At 54.4% G+C, this 19,511-nt stretch overlaps 1 protein-coding gene across 3 annotated transcripts in view; it reads right to left on the bottom strand.

The window, feature by feature from the left end:
* Window positions 1–19,511, bottom strand: part of PTPRN2 (protein tyrosine phosphatase receptor type N2) — a 906,619-nt gene that overhangs the window by 477,105 nt on the left and 410,003 nt on the right. For all 3 annotated transcript variants that reach the window (XM_063099753.1, XM_063099755.1, XM_063099754.1), the window contains one exon: window positions 9,473–9,552. In XM_063099753.1, the coding sequence (XP_062955823.1) occupies window positions 9,473–9,552 (80 nt within the window). The remainder of the gene's footprint in view (window positions 1–9,472; window positions 9,553–19,511) is intronic.

Raw genomic sequence — 19,511 nt, 5'->3', positions numbered from 1 at the left:
CCCACAGCCTGAGAATGGCATTGTTTCTGCCTGCATTATCTCAGAATAAGAAAATTACATGATCGTTTGGTTTGTGAAAATGTTTCCTTAGAAAAAAGGAATAGGGTGATGAGTACGACTGCATTAAAAGAGATTTTCTCAGGAGACACGCCGCTCTGGCTCCCCAACCCTAAGCAGGGCCTGGCTCTTCCTCCCGTGCCTCAGTTTACTCACAGGCCCATGTCCTTCTGACGTGAAGGTGTGTGTTTCCTTCTGTCTTCTTCGGGAGTCACACAGTGATGCTGTATGTTTCGTCGGCGTCATCACGGTGCTCTGTGCAGGGCACTAAGTGAGCCTCTGTGACGAGCGGTCCAGCCCTTCTTGTCCTCCCTGGCTGTGGATCCCAGGCCTGGCCGGCTCCGTGAGGCTGACGAAGGCCTCGGCCCAAGCCCTCCTTCACGGACAGCCCACCTTCCTGGCTCCAGGGTCGAAGGAACCACGTTTGGCCTCTACGCCACTGAGATGCCGGGCTCGGGGCCCACAGCGGGCTCGGTCTCGGGCGATCCCTGGTGGGTTCAGCACAAGGCGTCGGGAGCTGCACTTCTCCCTTCGGAAGTGCAGTCAGGTATCTCCCAAACGCCCTCCTGTGGAGAGACCCTCTGAGTGCTCACAGGAATACCAGCTTTCAAGCGTGTATCACAAGACATTTACGAAACACTGTGGAGAAACTCCAAAACAAACCAGCGTACAGATACAAACAGTGGTTTTCCCTACAGAGTGATGCTGAGGTTAGAATTACTCTTAGAACACGCGGTTCACAGGAGCTGCTCCAGCACTCACCAGACTGGCTGCCCTCTGGATGCATCTTACCCAGATTTTACACCTCAGCCGAAGATTCACACCACCAAGCCCACGCCAGCAAGTATTTACCAGGCACCCGCTGTGGGCACAGCACGGCGCTGGGCGGAGGGGTCTACAGACGTAGAACTGGGTTCTGTGTTGGAGGGGCTTCTGGTCTACAACAGTGGGGGGTCCTCAGGCTTCAGTACTGTCAGCACCTCCCAGGTGCTGGGCCTCCCCGCCGCCGAACACGGAACTCAGTACACCGGGGGTGGGGCCCACAGTCTGCATTTTTAACAGACCTGCAGCCCATGCTGAGGTTCTGGGAACTGTGCTCTGACAACCACTGTTCTAGAACTTTGAGGTCAGCTGATGTTTTCTCTAATGGGCCAGAGAGTAAACACTTTGGACTTTGTGGGCCCTCCAGTCTCTGTGACAGGACTCGACTCCGCCAGCATAGTGACAGCAGCTGGAGAGGAGATGCCCTTGAATGAGCGAGCCTTGTTCCGATCAATGCTCACTGCCGAAGGCAGCCACGGCCTCACAAACGGCAGGCAGGTGCAGGTCAGAGGACAGTGACCGGCGAGTGCTGGGGGTCTGAGAGGAGCATGGGGAACCAGTAGGACCACCACCTAAGCTCTTCCCACAAAGCTGGAGATCTCTGACAGCTGGGAAAGGCCAGCTGGGTGTGAGGAAGGGAAGGGGACAGGCGTGGCGGCTGGCGGGGGAGCTGGGCCATGTCGCAAAGGGTGTCTGGCTGTGGTGGCCCAAGTGGGAGCAGCCCCACGGCAGAGCCCCGTCTGAGCGGGGGAGGCTGGAAGGTAGAGGGTCTATCCCTATCCCATCTCTCATTTCCTCCACATGAGGGTGAAAGGCAGCAAAGGACGTGTTGGCTTTGCAAGGTGGGGGACCTGCAGGTGCACGTCTGTCCTTCTGCTGGTATGCCCACTTTAGCAGGCTTCCGGAAGGGGCGCCCTGAAGTCAGCCTGCCCTTAGGTGGGGGTCATGGTGTGCAGGTGGCACAGGTGTGTGCCATGGTCACCAAGGCGCATGGGCTGGCAACGTGATGGGTACCCCTGCACACCCGTGCGCCCATTATGCAGCCCCTTGTTCCCCCAGCTCTCCAGAACCCCCTCCTACCACCCCACATGTGCTGAGCATCTGCACCGGTGACCCTTGCACCAGGGCGCTGTGGGTGTTTCCTGAAGGGACAGCAGATGTGCCTCCCTCAGCAGCGCCCCAGGGCACCGGAGAACTGATGCTTCCGACAGGTCCCTCTGCCACAGATGCCTCCAGATGCTGCAGCAGCCAAGGGAATCCCACACACACCGTCCACAACATGGGCTCATTAGTTTTCAGAAGTGGGTCTTACAAATGTCAGCACTGAAAAGCTCTCTGTATTTCCATGGGTATTTGTTTACACTACCCCAAAATTCTGACTCAGGGCACACTGGTCAAGCTCCCATCCCTGGTGGACGCTCAGACGCAGCCCCCTGAGCAGGCAGAGGAGGCCTGAGGTCCCTCGGGCCCCCTTTCTTCCCTCATGGGGAGATTTCTAAGTAAGTGTGAACACAATCAGGTCACAAGAACTCACTCTTCTAAGCAATGATATCAGACACTCAGAGGGAGACCAGATGCTGCCCCGGAGCCAGTGGGATCGACACCCACTCACTCATTTGCATGTGAGAATGCGTCCTCGCGTAATGACATCATAATGTATAAATGTCCTTTATATAAAGAAGAATGCATAGAAGTGGTGTGGACAAATACAATTTCCTAGTATTCGGTTTACCCACCATCCCATATCTCTCCTGAACGCTGTTTATAGAATCCTGCAGGTAACCCTGCAGAGGATGACAAACGAAATTGCTTGCTGTCGCTGACTCACAGACACTCAGGACACAGAGAGGCGGGAACCAGCTTTCACACCGTCGGCCACCTCAGTCTTCTCTAGCTGCAGGTGAGCACAGACCTCCTCTCCAGAAAGTGCTTGTCACAATGCCAGAAGCAACTCCCTGGATGTCCAGGAAGGAGCAATGGGCACACCTGCTGCATCAGCACCTAAGTCCTCCCGAAGCTGTGGCTGTCAGGCACATGCCCTGTGGCAGCAAAACCTCCCTCCTTTCCTACGAACGTGCTCCTGCCATTGGGTGTCTCCTCAAACCCCAGGACAGGAGCTCCTTCCGGGTCTCAAGCCCGAGTGGCTAAGGGGCCCCTGGCTACAAAATGAGCGCTGCTCTAAATGGGGTGGGGTGTGGAGGGGTCACTCTCACAGCTGGATTCTGCTGCCAGCACCTCCTGCCAGTGCTTCTGCCGTGTCTGGTACACGTCCACCAGTGCCCCCAGTGTACACTCCATGTGGCAGCCAAAGGGGTCCCTCCACACACAGAGCAGGCCAATCCCTCTCCTTGGCAGAACGCTGCTCTGCATGCCACTTTCCAGACCCCGCAGCCCCCCAGAGGCCCCCACAGTGTGCTTACCCACATCCTATCCACGTCCCCAGGCTCCCAGTGCCAGTCTGGCCACCCCTCCAGGCCTCCTGCTGGTTGTGATGGCCACGCTCTGACCCTGGTCCAGCAGTTTGGATGCCCAGCCATCCCTGCTGGACAGCGCCTGTCGGCAGGCGCTTCCACTCTGTGATGAGTGCCAGCACTGCAAGGGTGTCCATAGCAGGCGTGCCCACGAACTCCTGTGCGGTGCGTGGACACAGCCCGGCTCTAGACCCCGCTCCAGCTGCAAGCCCAGGAGGAGCGCAGCCCCGGGGTGTCCTGCAGGGTGGGAGGACGGAAAGCAGCAGCACACGGACATCTTCTGAGGACTGGGGCTGGGAGCAGGATCAGGTGCAGAAACGCGTCTTCAGTGTCTCTGCAAGCAGAAGTTTTGTCATCTCATAAACACCAAGAGAAGAGCACGCCAAGGTCATCACGTGAAGCCCTGAGCTGAGTTCTCCAGACAGTGAAACATCTCACAATCGACCTTGCGGTTGACTGTCGGTAGGTTCTTTGTTTTTCATTTGTTTGTTTCAGTAGCAAGAACCGCATCTTACCACCCAACATGCCTTCAACGTCCCGTCGTCACAGCACCCAGGACGCAGCTTCCCCATCCTGAACATGTGAGGAGCACCGCTCTGTCCCCGCGTCCCTTTCCTTGCACCAGGAGTGGGAGGCACGTGGTGAGGCGGAGCCGCTTGGAACGAGCTTCCCTCTGAGGGAACATGTTCCGCTCGTGGCCATGCTGACGCCTTCAGAGGACGGCCTGTCATTGTACTGACCACAGAATACGAGAACTTTCTTTCAGGAAGCTCGGTGAGGAGAGGGTTTCCCACACTCCACTTTGAAACTGATAATCTATCATCAGCTTAAAGAAAGTAAAACTCTTCCCCTCCAAGTCACGACCAACAGCGGACATGCAACGGCCAGAGCTGGAAAGCAGTTCTCTTCCCAGTCGCCCGTGCTGTGTCCAAGCAGGGCAGCGGCGGCGTGGACGGAGCGGATGCCCTCGTGGCTTCACGGTGGCCGGCCCTTCCCGCTTATTTTTGTCCCTTCTCCTAGTAGCCGTGACACTGCGTGTCAGGGGCCGCTCCCCAGGAGCAGGAGAGCCAGGACCCTCCTGGGCATTCCCTGCCGCCCACTCTGGCCCCCAGGCCAGGCAAGCTCTGCAGGACTCTCAGCTGTCACGTGCCCAGAGCTGGGGGTGAATAGGACTGCCGCCCACGCGATGCACCCAAAGCTCGGGCAAACCTCAGCAGGGCTGACTCCTGAGCAGTTCATCTCAACCTGAAAAAGTTGGCAGAGCCATGCACAGCCTGTTGCTGAGGGACGATCACAGAGCCAGGGCCATCCTGCTGGTGTCCACCGCCAGCGGTTCTGGTCTGAGTTTCCTCCCCTGTGTTGTGAGGGGTCGGACTGAGAGGAACGCTGAGATCCCTGCCACCCGAAAAACCCTCTGTTTCTCTAACTTTACACTTCAGAGAAGAGGGTAGATCCCTGTAGAGTTTTGGTTTTATTAATTTTTTAAGAGATGTCTCACTTGCCTGCAAATGAACACAGATTTTCTCAGTAAGTGGGCTTTTTCAAGCATTTCCAAAGGAGCCTACTTATTTTCCATCAAAAAATAAAAAACAAAAAAACTGTCTTCCCACATTCATGGTTTATCAGTTTTTCTAATCTTCATTCTAATCTCCTAATCCCACAGAAGTTCGACAAGCACAGCCGCCTTGAGCCAACAGTAACCTGTGGTGAGCGGCCGGGCACGGAGCCGAGATGGGTACTGGGGGACACCAGACGAGGGGTGTCTGCTGCGTGTGGACTGTGCCTGCAGCAGAGGCCCCCCTCCCCTCACCTGTGGATCCCACCCTAGCACGGCACGTGGACCACCACTCAGGCCCTCCTTGTGGCACCAAGGTCATGACGATTCAATCAGCTACAGCGAAGCTCAGGCCTGCATCCTTCTCATGGACACTGGAGGTGAAACCCCACATTGCAAAGTCCAATTCTGAATTCTAGCCTCTCCAGCCCACGCTGTGCGAGTCCCTGGACAGCTTTAATGCCTCTTATCACCTTCCAGCCCACCTGGGATCCATGCTAGTCCGCCCAAAGTCCAGCTCTCTGCAGGGCCTGACCAAGTTCCCTCCCCTGAGCTCCCAGACCCTGAGGTAACCTCCTGACGAGGTCCTGTGGCCCTGCAGCCCCATCACCAGGCTGGGGCTCCTCAAAGGCAGGGCTGCTGTTTTCCCCAGGTTTATATTCCCTTAGGGCTGGCATGAGGCTTTGCCCCAGGGAGAACCTAAATAAGGCTGGGCTGGAAGCGTGAGGCACTGATACTTGCTTGGGATAAACAGTTAAGACTGGCTGAATTGTGGGTGTGTATTACAGGAGGACTCAGTTTACTTTACCAGGGGTGAGTACATCATACTTTCCAAATAAACACACTTGTCTGCTTTACCCACACACCAGCGGCCGGGCAGCCCTTGCTCCAGGAGGGAGCGCTCTGATCAAACACATGGACTCGGCACCCTGTGGGCTGCAGGCTACATGCACCTCACTCCAGAGTCCAGCCTCAAGCCAGCGTCCGGGAGGGGTCTCATGAGAGGCCTCCCTTCGGTGTAGACACAGGACGCAGGAGATCCCCTGCGGAAGTGAGCAAGTATCTGCCCTGCGTGTATACTCGCTAACTCCACACGGATGCTCTGCAGGTGAAACTGAAGAAAACACCACACTAAGGACACCAAAGAAGCTGTACCCAATACAAGAAGAAGTTCACGAGAAGTCATTGTATTCTTTGAGTAAGGAGACATCTTATCTCAAGTGACACACGGTCTCTCTCCCACAAGCCAGAGGAACAAATGGAGGCCAAATGCCAAGTCTTAGAGCTGCTGGTTAGACTGCAGCCAGACAGGCAGCATTTAGACACAGAGGGGACAACGGCTAGGACACCCCCGTGGTGGGCTGAGCGCTGAGTAAATGAGGCAGACGCAGCAGCGAGCAGATGCTCAGCGCGAGAGCACAGCCTCTGCACAGCCGGGACAGGGAGTCTGGGGACAGAGCCCACCACACCACAGGGCAGGATGTGGCAAGGTGAGCAATCGCGTCCTCGGCAGCAAGTCACGAGACTGGAGATCGGGGTCTCTGCTGAGAGGGAAGGAGGAAGCAAGTGCTGTCCTGAAAGACGACTGACCACGTGCTCCTTGAAAGGAGAAACGCAAACGTTGACTACAAACTTACGACTGAGGAATGAGCGACTATGGAAACAAAGAATAAAAACAGACTTTTCTGTTCTGCCTGGTTTGACCAGATGACTTGGCCACAAAGGTCAGAGGTGACCACAGTCATTTCTATGTGCTCTGCGACACGGCAAGCACCCCGTGCAGTGCCCACTTACTTTCAATATTCACTAATACCTAATGCTCATGCCCAAGTTCACCAGGCAGGCAGAATTCCCGAAAAGCATTGCCTGGCATAAAGGAGAGACCCTGAATAATCAAACCAGGTGTGGGGATCGCTTGGTGTAAGCACCACACCATGTTTGGTGGGGACTAATGAGGGGTTAACTACATGCCTATCCACTGAGTTTTGTGCCTTTTTGTGTAAAATTAGCAAAATAAGTGCCCTTTAAATTCTATCACCTGGGTTATGTCTCCCTTCATCAATGACAACAAAAGATGTCTGTGGCCCAGTGTCACTTAGCCCCGTGAGGCACCAGATGCAGACGGTCACTGGATTTCCAGGCAGCTCGCACACGTGGGCAGCACCCAGTAACTTCAATGGAAGGCTCTAACAAGCTCTGTGTGCCACAGACACACGTGGACAACACACCAGTCTTTCCAAATGTGTCCGCCTTAAGGAAAACTTGAGGTCGTGTACAATGACACTATTAAGACTTCACATCATCTTTGAAAACTAGAAGCCACAGGAAATTCCAGTGTGCCTGCTTCTCATTTGGATCATTGCCCTTCGGTGAAAAGTCACTTCTCTTCATGGTACTAAATGTGCTCCCACGGCAGACAGGTGCCCACTACACCTGCATTGCTACTGCCTGACTATGAGATCCTCGTGGTCACAAACTTATTTTTTATCATTCTTTTCCTATATAGCATCAGATAAATTCATAACACCATGAAAGTATTAAATAAGGAACCAATCTTTTTTTTAATTACGAATGTATGTTAGTAATTCTGCACACAATACAACAAGCAAAAAACACTCTGGCTTGCACAGTCGCCATGGCTGAAAGAAACGCACCAGCATAAAATAGCAGATTCAAGCATTTAGGGAGCTGTTTATACAAAAAACAAATATACACTTGATGAGTGCATGTAATTTCCCCTTGGTATAGCACTTTGGTATGTAACATACAACATTTGAAATAACCAAGAGACTAGATTTAAATACTCAACCTCATTTTCTCTAGAAAGCAATAAAATAAAGGAAAGGCCATTGTCTGTGAGGATATTTTCATGATTACAAAAAAAAGGTTAAAAGACGGCATTGCGTTTAATTTTATTCCATTTGTAGCATCCTTAAGTTAGAGCAAATGTAATTTCAAAAGGATTACTTCCCGGTACTGGAATGAATTGTCAATTGTGAGACAACTGTTTTATGCATTTCTGCAGAGAAACCTGATAGAGAACTGACTTGGTCTTAAGAATATCCAATAATTGCTTATGTTGAGGACAGTAAAATAGATGCTACTAAGGGAAGGAGGGAGCCTGCAGCTCACAAGGGGTTGAGGACATTAACACCAAAATTCCCCTCCTTTTCAGGTGCAGAGTATTTAGAACGCGATCTGCTGACTTCCCTTCTCTGGGACCACACTGAACCGCTCGGCGGACATGACGTACTGGACTGCGTCACCAAGTCGCACCCGAGCTTACAGCAGAATGTGGGCTGACATGAAACCTGGGAGGTTTGGCTCCCCACAGAGCTCAACTCTGCCATGTTGCTGGAGTTAGCTACAACTTTGCAAAGAATTCTTTTTTAGCCCAAAATTCTTAGCTCCCAAATTCGCTACCTTCAGCAAATAAGAATTACTAAGGGCACAAAGATATCCTATAAATAAAAACCAACAGCAACCGAAATAGATTAGACCAGTAATCTATTCCATTAAACAGGACGCGGTGGCTGTTTTGTGCCTTGTTTACTGTCACTGGATAACGTTAGGTTAGTAGGACGCCCACACAGGGAAGCCTCCGTTAATGAGGACTGAACATCCAAATCTGTAAGTCAACCAGAATGTTTGCTGCATTTTACGTTGGAAAAAAAGACTTAAATTTCAGTAAAAAGTAGTTCATCGATTCAGCAACGTAAAGAATTGGCTAAATCAAGCATCATTTTCTACTGTGCCTGGCCAGTGCATTCGGCCACATCTCTTACGAATGATTGTAACATATGAAAGTGTCCTGCCTACGGAGTCAGCCAAGAGTACCGAAATCCATCAGGCTAAGGTTCTGTTATGTTTTCCGTATTTTTCTTACTAGTCAGAAACATTGCATGGCATGCTTTATACGAATTTTCAATAAGCTAAAATAAAAATTGTCATGTTTAGGAAACACAAGGATTGTGTCCACCGCCCTGTCCTGTTCCTTGAGACTCTAGTTAGTGAGCTTTGTGTTTTTCATTCAATGACAAATATTGATCATATAACAAGAAACACCCCAGCTCTATCAGTAAACAGGTCTCAAACATGGGCACCTAGGGATGCCCAGAGCATGGGACCTAAATAGCGAAAGCATCTGGAGTCGGTCTGTGCCAGGTCCTGCACCAGGTCTCTTCTGCAATGGGGACAGGTGGGGCCAGCGTGTGCCTCTGGTACAAGATGAAAGCTGAACAGAACCGCACTTGCTCTGTTCACGCTGAGTCACGGCAGACACAGGGCCCTTGTCATTCCAAAAGCTAGCCTTTTCCTCTCTCAAAACAAGCTTGTGGTCTCCCACCTTCTACCCGAAGACAGGTTTGTGTTTCTGGGTGACCCCGTCCCTCCCCCAACAGTGAAGTGCCAGGTGTGTGACCTGCCTGAGGTCGCCCTGCAGTGCCCTCTGTCTCCTTCATGAGACACCGGCCTCCCCAGGAACTGTGCACTTCCTTCCTGTCCTGCACGGCTTCTCTCTGTCCCTGCTGCGGTGTGCACACGTGTGCACGCGCGTGAACGGCCTTACCTGCGGCCTTCGCAACATCTGCCGTGGTCACGTTTTGGACATTGGCGCTCACTTTGAAGGTCACTGCTGGTCCCAGAACACTGCAAGAGATCATTTAAGAATGAGTTTGTAACTAAGTCAACATCCAATGTTGCTCCTCAGAGAGCTACGTGGAAAAAACTGAGGTATCTAGAAAAATACAAGTGTCCGAGGACGCTGTTTGCTCCAGGTGTGACCTGCGCGAGTGTCTGCTCCTCTGACACCAGGCCTCCTCCTTTCCGTTTCTCAGCAATTCTATTGACAGGCTTTGTTTTTCTACAGCACACACGACAGTGTTGTGTGCTGTTATAAAAAATTCAAATCAACCTAATAACCCAACAACAGCAGGCAGATATTCTCGCCAAGGAAAAAGAAAAATTGTTATGGAAACAGATTTCAGTGTTTGGTTCCCAAGGGAGCAGATGCTGCAACAGCAGAGAAGAAAGAGACGAGCGTTTTAAAAACTCTTGACAGGAACCGTTTGAAAAACGACCAAAGTCATTAGGAACTATTCGGGATAGAAACCACTGGCAGGGAATTAATTGCTAGACAGGAATGATCAAAATTGTTTGGAGCTTTTTAAACACTGTGTGGAACACCATTTTGAAAAAATACATCACTCTTTTACCAACTTAATCCATCTGAAGACCTCACAGGCTTTAGGAACTGGCTACTGCACCTACGGCCATCTCAAAAGGGCAGGAACTCAAGGTCTGTCCTGGAAAGCAGATGGGCACACAGCTCTTCTCAGAATGACCTCCTTAAACATCTCCTAAGGCACAAATGCTCCCAACAGACCAGAAACGGGACGAGGACTGACTCAGGAGGGAGCAGGCAGCTGGGAAGCTTGTCCCTGACTCCGCGGAAGTGCCTGCCTCCATCCGAGCTTTGCAAACTCTGCCCTCCTGGTCATCGCTCCAGGGCCCGGCAGGGTCCCCACTCCAACCCCACGCTGCTGCCAGAGTGGACACACAGCCAGGGGAGCGAAATGCCCGTACCAGAGGCCGCCTCCTCTCATCAGCCTCCCGGCCCCCTCGGCCGGCGACACTCCTTCCTCCAGAGGGGAGCCTGCCACGTCTCGGTCATGCGGGCTCCACACCCAAGTCCTCTTCCTTTAAGCCTCACACGCCTCTGTGGATTCAAATGCCACCTGTGCTCAGGGCACCTCAGCCCCAGTGTCTGGCCCTCTCACTGCAGGAGTCCAGGCTTGCTTTCCTGGCCGGGTAGCTTGCTGCACAGGCCTCTGCCCATACACACCATCGCGGGCTGTCATTCCCGTGTCCCCGTGGGACCCTCCACACAGGAGTCTCAGCATCACTCCAAGCTCAGAGAGACCTCCCTCAAGTCCGCTCCTGCTCTGAGAAGCAAACCGGGCTGCGGCCTTAGACATTCCCTCACATCAGAAACGCCCAGACAGTCACCAAGTTCTGCTGAAACTCCAGAAAATGCCATCATGTCCACCACTTTTGTCATTCTGGTCCAAGCCCAGGCCGCTTTGTGGCAGAGCTGAGTGACTCCCAAGTTCCAGCTCCATTACATGTGGCACCCGGGGGATTATCCTCGGAAGCCACACACATGGGCTGACCCTTGGGCAGGGCCTACCGTCTCCTGGCCCCAGCTGGGTTTGAAGCTGCTCTCGGGTACCCAGGCCCATCTCTCTGAAGTGACCCGCAGAGCCTTCTCCTGTCAGTCCCTGCTGTCACCTCTCCGATGGACAGAGGCCGGCTCCCTCCCTGGGCCACAGGAGCCGGCTGGTGCTATTTCTGCCCTTTCTCAGGCCAGCAGTTCTGCCACCGATGCTTCCTCTTCTCTCTCGTGAGTGTTAAATTCCACCCACCACTCACAGCCCGCTCAGAGCTCCACTTTCTCCTGGAAGCACAGACTCCCTTCCTCCAAAATCTTCTAGAAAGTACACTGATATGCAGCACTTTAATGGCATATGAATTATTTTACAGATTATTCTTGCTTCCCACGGCGTGATCGGCCCTTTGAGGTCATGCACGATGTTTCCTGCCAAGGCCTTACTCACGCGGCACAGGATCGTTTCATGCTTCTGACTGATTCAGACATTTGAGTTCAATGGGGTTTTCTAAAATCAAGAGCACGCCCTTACTGACGTGAGAAGTGCCACTCACCATCAGAACAGCAGGACTAGCACAGGCCTCCGCAGCAGGACTTCAGGTTTATCAGACAGTTCCTGGGAAATTTTGAATCTAAACCACATCTAAAAAGTTCCTTGACTGGTGAGACACGAATTTCCTAAGCCTAATTTCTCCCTCAGATGTTTTCGCCAAAGACTATGAGGAGTTTCCTGGTTTCTCAGAGTTCAAAGACCCAGCACCCCTGTGTCATAGAAAAGCCACCAGGCACCTGCCGCCCTGTACACGCCCAGCGGGACCCACAGGACAGGCCCACACGGTGCACCAGCTGTGCGTTTGCGTGAGGAACCAAACATCGCGGCCCCTGCAGCGGGCAAACCTCGAGCCTCGTATACGGGAGCCCAAGCGAGCACAGCCGTGAGCACGCTCGGGACCACTCACCCTGTCTCCACTATGTGCTGGGCCCGGCCGAGGCCCTTCCACAAGAATCCAGCAAGGGAACAATCAACCGACGTTAGAGGAGACTCAGCATCAGTGCTAGACCCTCGCTGCATGACTTCCCTGACTTGGATGTGCACGTGCTCTTCCCCAAAAACCCAGTCACTTTGACATGTGGGAGTGTGAAAAGCCTTTCTACAGAGGCCCCAGCTGTGAGTCTGATTCCGGTGTTGCTGTTTAGTGACTCCACTCAGCCTGTCAACCCGGCTAGGACTCAGTTTACTCAGCTGGAACATGGAGTCCGACCCACAGGACATCTGGACCTGGTCTGGCCTTGGAGGCTCTGCTTTTCCTGTCACAAATGCGTGTAAAGTCATCTGATAGAGACGCTGCTGCTGAGCAGGGTCAGGGACAGGAAGGAGGGAGGCCAGTGAGAGGGCAGCGCTGTGCGGCAGCCAACACAGGGCCCAGAGGCCTCAGGCCAAAGGTCCTGCACGCGTCCCCACTCGGGCCTTCCAGAACAAAACACTCCACAAACTACACTCTGCACGAGCACCACTGGACCCAGGCACTGCGTGTGCCGTGGATCCACAGCCAGAAAACACCAGACCCCAAGCAAAATGAGGATTTGTTGGATAAATGTTTGCAAGAGTGCACTATGGGGTGACTCAGTCGACCACAGGGGCAAGCCCCACACAGAGGAGCCGCCAGAACCACTGCAAACGCGCGCGGCTCCCTGCAGCGGCGATCCAGACAGATTCATGTCCCCGTTCTTTGCTTTATGAGCCTTGGAGCTAATTTTAAGTCGGTTTGTCTTTATATTGCAATGAGCGCTGGTGCTCCTGATCACAGAGCTGCTTGACAACAGTCGGATGTGTCCTCAGAGCCTGTGCGATGGCCACTCGGTCCAGCAGGGGCACCCACAGGCTGACCAGGAGAGGAACAGTCACCACTGCCACTGGGAAGATATTTAAAATATCAGCCACAGGAAAACGCTTAGCACAACACAAGAACGTGGTGTGTGGGGACGTCGACGTGTAAGACTTCACACCTGGTGTGCAGCAGCCGTCCCGAGTGCCTGTCTGCACCGTGGGTGGATCTTTCTTCCAGTCGAGGCAGGCAGAACATTATGGGATGCGTGGGGAAGGCTACTGATGGAAAACGCACGTCTCCTTTAATGATCTGCTACGTACATAATTGAACTTACAGTGACTCACCCCTTCACCTGGAAGCCAGAGCTGGCGCTGCTGCTGTTTTTATTTCCATATCGCTACCTTCAGCCACACAGCCCTCTCTCTTCTGTCGTGTTTAGAAGAGACAGGCGATTACAGGGTTTGTGCAGACATGACTTGGGGCTGGTGGCTGAGGGGAGGGCCCATCCACACCGCCCTTCCTTCCAGCAGTGCCTCTGAGGCCATGTCCTCCATCACCGAGGGGGACACGCAGAGCAGTCCCTCCCTAACAGCAAAGGAGTTTTGGTCAACAGAGCAACTAGAAGGCAGTGCGGCCAGCGGGCCTGCGTGCATTATCAGCTCAGGTGAGGTTTGCAGCCGAGGGCACCTAAATCCCCCAGGAATGGTGCTTCCAGCTGTGAGCCCGTTGGCATGTTCCTCTTCCTGACTTTCCACCTGCCACGTTCCATGGAAAGTTGGCTGAGGAGCGGGCGCCGTCTCCTATACCCCCTCATGGAAGAGCATTCCAGAAGCAGGCGGCAGCAGTGCGAGGCCCAGCTCAGGCCCGGCAGGGTGTGCAGCATGAGGCACTGGCACCTGCAGATGCACAGGCAGCACTCGCAGTAGGAGCAGGGCGGCAGGAAACACGCCGCAGAGCCCAATGCAGTTATGAAAGTGCCGAGCACAGAGGCGAGACCGTTTCAGCCAGAGCAGATGCGGCAGGTCACCCTCTGCCAGGCCGTGCCATTATCTATCTGGAAGACTGTCAGGTATTCTTGGGGCATGAAGTGTGGATCTGCCTATTGAAATGCAAGGCATTAAAGGCCCATTAGAAAGAATGAGCCTGCAGCGCAGTAGAATTCCCCAGAACCTCGCTATTGCACACTCACCAAAGACCAGAACTGTGCATGGGGCGGGTCAACCCCAGAGCCCGCCCTGGCTGTGACGCCAGCAAGGAAAGTCTCAGGACAGCCTCCTGTTCCAGAACATCTCGCCCAGGTGACTATGCATGACACACAGCTGCACACTGAAGGCGCATGCCAGGGCGTACTTTACTGGCGGCGGTCTACAGCACTCCCCCAGCCACATGGGTCACATGGGCTGCCAAGCCAGCCAAGGGATGCTGTCAGCCTGACACGCACAGACACACAGACAGTGACCACGCTTGGGTTGTTCCTGCTCAGACCGACGCCACAGACAGAACGCGGACACCTCACAGACAGAGCTGGGGACACAGGGCACCGTGCATGCAGGTCGCTGGCTGCGGGCCAGGGTCTGGGCACTGCCGGGGACTTCCACCACTGTGTCGTCACGTTGCCACTCACACTGGTCCCGCTACTCTCTCATTTTCTTTTCCCTTCTCTCTCAGCATCTGAATGTGAAGCTGTTTCTGAGAAGCAAGGCGACTTTTTGGCATGGTAGTTCCACTTTTGAGGTCACCTCTACTCAATCCTGGTGCAGCTGCTACAACTTGGATTGATCAGGAGACAGAGCAACTGTGTGAGACACAATCAGGAGTCCCGTCTGAATTCAAGCGAGGCGACCCTCGCTGCTGCCTGGAGCTCGCGCCAAGGCGGTCTCTCCTCCCAGGCATCCAAGCTCACTAATTAAGGCAAATGTCATCAGTCCAGCGAGTAAACAGCCTCAGCATGAAGATCCCTGGTCCAAGGATAGGCTTCTGAGAGCCTCGGGAGCTCCCCCTCGACAGCCGACCGAGGATCTGTTCCTGTTGGGGAAAGTCAGCGCCTGGGCTGTGAGCCACCCTCCTGCGCGGTGGTGCACGTGGCGTGCCCCCAATCTGCTCCCTGCAGCTTCACACCGTGTTGCTTGCTCCCATCCCCCGACAGGGCTTCTCGGAGGTGGGAAGAGCAGAACTCCCGTTCACCAGGAGCCGGCAAAGCGGGTGGTGGCTGCTCACGGCTCAGGGGACACCCTGTCGCAAAGCTGGCCTCTCAGCACTGGCTCCAGACCAGGTGGGTCCCACACCCCAGACATCCAGGGATGCGGCACCTGGTTCTGTCACCTCCCAGGGCTCCCACGAGGGGCAGCCTGTGGTCAGCACCACTGATCTCGCTTCAGACAGACCAATAGGATGTCAAAAGGGTCCCATAGAAGGAGGCCGAGGCCCACTATATGGACAGGTGCTATTCAGAAAAGATCTTTTGGCACTGGTACTAGGCACATTTAGGCACGGGTTATTGAGACACCCTCAAAGTAGATTTCTTGACAGCCAAAGAGAAGCCACCGAAATCCCAAGGAAGGGGAAATGTCAGGCCTGAAACCACCTCCAGCATGTCAGCCCAGGCTGCTCCAGGCTGGGGCTGGAGGCTGCAGTGGTTGCTGCTGACAACCACAGAGGGTGGACGTCTGCTGAGGACTTGCTCTTGCCTGGGACCAGGGAGCTCGGTTCTCCTGAGTATGGCTCAGCTCTAGGGGCATCACGTTGAGCCATGGTCATGGTGCACCCTGGGTCTGCCGGGGACCCCCCTGGGTCTGCCGGGGACCCCCCGGGTCTGCCGGGGACCCCAAGGAACTTCCAAGTCCCTCTGCCAGCATTGGGGTCTGGATGCACCAAGCAGGCTCAGAAGAGCATTAATCCACGATTCAGCGGGAGCAGCTGCCTGGGGTCTCACTGGCTGAGCACGTATCCTCAGACCTTGTGGGCATCTTGGCATGTCCTACCTGCCAAGGAGGAGAGACACTGGGCTGGATCAGAGCTCGTCACATGGCAGGAGGCAGGTACACCAGTGCACCTGAGGCAGCGACTCTGGAGGCAGGACGGGGCTCACTGGGTGGGGGTGGGGGGAGGTGCCTTCAGGAGAGAAAACCAGAGATGGGAACACCAGGGTGACCTGGAGACCGCGAGCCAGCTCTGTGTGAACTTGGGAAGGCAAGGTCCAGCTCTGGGGACACTGCATGGGGTGAGACCAGGGATGGCCCCTCAGGATGGCAGCCCCTCTGTGACTCACCCCCTCCCGTGGAGCAGGAAGGCACATAGACCCCACCAGCACCCGCGACCTCGCGGACCTCCCCTCCTCCCAGAACCTCCTGCCCTCGGGCCTTCTATTTACTGTCTGTGTGACTGCATGGCCAGACCACGCTGCCACTCATCTTTTCCAGGGTGTAACTCATTCCTGCCCCGTGGCTCGACTGGGTGAGGGACAGGGAGGGGCCTGTCCTCGGAGCCTGTTGTGGAGTGGACGCAGCCTTCCCAGCTCCTGCCTTAACGCACCAAGACTCAAGAGGGTTGTCTGGACGTTCAAGGGCACCACAGAAGAAACAAACGTCACCTCAGGCCAGCTCAGAGGTCTGGACCACAAGGCCCTGCCGCGGTCACCGACACAGCACAGTGCTCCCTAGCACAGTGCTCCTCAGCCTTCTCGTCACTACTGATCCCCTAAGGAAGCCCCGCAGACTCTCCCATTAGCTTCCATCCACACGCGGCGTGTCTGTGTGCCGTGGCTCAGGAGGGCTGTGGTCCACAGTAGTAGCTAGGACTTGTGCTCCAGCACCAGTTTTCTCTGCACTGGAGATGATGCTGCCCCTGCTGAGAAGGCACATGCTGGGACCCTCCCTGTGACCTGCAGAGCTTCGTGCAGGGCTGTGTTTCGGCTGTGGTCCCCCACGTGGATGGTGGGTGAGTCGTGCAGGTCCAGGGCAGGGGAGAGCCTCTCCCATAAACGCCCTTGCACCCTCACGTGTTCAACTCTTCAGTCCTGTCCCACGCCAGGGCACAGAAAGTCCTTCTCCTGGGCCCCTGAGGGCATGACTCTAGAAAGACCACTGGCAAGGCAGGCCTTGGCAGGCACCTGGAAGCTACATCTTGGGAGGGTCCCCACCACTCCATAACAGGTAGGAGTGACTCCCCATGCCTAAACAGCCTGTGCCAACAATGTGGTTTGCGCTGAACTCTGCACTCCCTCTGGGTATCTGGATCTTGGTGCACACTGAGCAGAGGGTGCCACGTGACCAGCCCCCAACAAGGACCCCGGCACGGGTCCCTGGTGGGCAGCACTTCACACATGTCCCAGCACTTGCTGAAGGAATCAGGGTGTCCTGCCTGGCTCCACCACCAGCAGACGCCAGGACGCTGTGCCTCATCCCCCTGGATTCGCCCATGTGCTTCTCCCCTTGCCTGTTTCGCTCAGTGTCTTTCCTCTGTAATAAATCATAGCTGTGGGCATGACAGGCTGAGTCCGAGTTCTCCTTGTGGGCCACCCAACTGGGGTGGTCTTGGTCCCCAACACAGCCCTGGAGTCCAGGCTGCTCCCCACCTGCTAAGCCCACCATTGGCCGATGTCAGCACTTTTGTCCTAATGATACAGAAGATGCTCAGTTTCCCTGGGCTCGAGTTTCAGGACGTGCCTCTGGGTTTCCAGCCACTCCCTGAGGTCTCAGGTCCCCTCCTCTGGGCCCTCCCCTGGAGGAAAGTTACTGTTGCCAGTTAGACCTATTTTCAGCACCAACCCTGGGAAGGTGAGACCACAGGGGCTGGGTTAGGCAAGTCCAGTGGCTGGGCATGCTCAGTAGAGAGGGGTTATGTCACTGTGGTGGTTGCATGACCTTCCACTAGAGGTGCTGGAGAGCACAGACACGTTCTCCAGTCCGGTGCACGTGACAGGGTCTGACCAATGAACACGCCTAAGAAGAGACCAACTGAGCACGTGCAAGACTAATGCTACCTAACTGGGAACCACCCCCTTGGTTGAATATTCATTAGATACCATGAATATTCATTAATACCACAAATATTCATTAGATTTTATGAATATTCATTAGATATACTATAAAAACCCAGCAGAAGATAGGGCTGTGGCTCAGTCTCCTGGAGGCAGCCCATGCTCTGCCTGTGGAGTGTGTGTTTCTTTCTCTTTGTATCAGACTCACTTTCAGCAACAGCTACTCACTCTGTAGCCACCTGCACTTGGTACTGAGCTTTCAGTGTGTGTTTCTCGCTTCTGTGTTAAACTCGGCGTGGGCCCTGCTCAGTCTCTGGAGCACTCGGTACTGAGCTTTCAGTGTGTGTTTCTCGCTTCCGTGTTAAACTCGGTGTGGGCCCTGCTCAGTCTCTGGAGCACTCGGTACTGGGCTTTCAGTATATGTAGTTCTCGCTTCCGTGTTAAACTCGGTGTGGGCCCTGCTCAGTCTCTGGAGCACTCGGTACTGGGCTTTCAGTATATGTAGTTCTCGCTTCCGTGTTAAACTCGGTGCGGGCCCTGCTCAGTCTCTGGAGCACTGGGTACTGGGCTTTCAGTGTGTGTAGTTCTCGCTTCCGTGTTAAACTCGGCACGGGCCCTGCTCAGTCTCTGGAGCACTCAGTACTGGGCTTTCAGTATATGTAGTTCTCGCTTCCGTGTTAAACTCGGCGCGGGCCCTGCTCAGTCTCTGGAGCACTCGGTACTGGGCTTTCAGTGTATGTAGTTCTCGCTTCCGTGTTAAACTCGGCGTGGGCCCTGCTCAGTCTCTGGAGCACTCGGTACTGAGCTTTCAGTGTGTAGTTCTCGCTTCCGTGTTAAACTCGGTGTGGGCCCTGCTCAGTCTCTGGAGCACTCGGTACTGAGCTTTCAGTGTGTGTTTCTCGCTTCTGTGTTAAACTGGTGTGGGCCCTGCTCAGTCTCTGGAGCACTCAGTACTGAGCTTTCAGTGTGTGTTTCTCGCTTCTGTGTTAAACTGGTGTGGGCCCTGCTCAGTCTCTGGAGCACTCGGTACTGGGCTTTCAGTATATGTAGTTCTCGCTTCCGTGTTAAACTCGGTGTGGGCCCTGCTCAGTCTCTGGAGCACTCAGTACTGAGCTTTCAGTGTGTGTTTCTCGCTTCCGTGTTAAACTCGGTGCGGGCCCTGCTCAGTCTCTGGAGCACTCGGTACTGGGCTTTCAGTATATGTAGTTCTCGCTTCCGTGTTAAACTGGTGTGGGCCCTGCTCAGTCTCTGGAGCACTCAGTACTGAGCTTTCAGTGTGTGTTTCTCGCTTCTGTGTTAAACTGGTGTGGGCCCTGCTCAGTCTCTGGAGCACTCGGTACTGGGCTTTCAGTATATGTAGTTCTCGCTTCCGTGTTAAACTCGGTGTGGGCCCTGCTCAGTCTCTGGAGCACTCAGTACTGAGCTTTCAGTGTGTGTTTCTCGCTTCCGTGTTAAACTCGGTGCGGGCCCTGCTCAGTCTCTGGAGCACTCGGTACTGGGCTTTCAGTATATGTAGTTCTCGCTTCCGTGTTAAACTGGTGTGGGCCCTGCTCAGTCTCTGGAGCACTCAGTACTGAGCTTTCAGTGTGTGTTTCTCGCTTCCGTGTTAAACTCGGTGTGGGCCCTGCTCAGT

Source organism: Cynocephalus volans, chromosome 6, assembly GCF_027409185.1.
Source record: "Cynocephalus volans isolate mCynVol1 chromosome 6, mCynVol1.pri, whole genome shotgun sequence".
Lineage (NCBI taxonomy): Eukaryota > Metazoa > Chordata > Mammalia > Dermoptera > Cynocephalidae > Cynocephalus > Cynocephalus volans.
The sequence above is the reverse complement of the archived record's forward strand: the minus strand, read 5'-3'. Positions and strand labels throughout refer to the sequence as shown.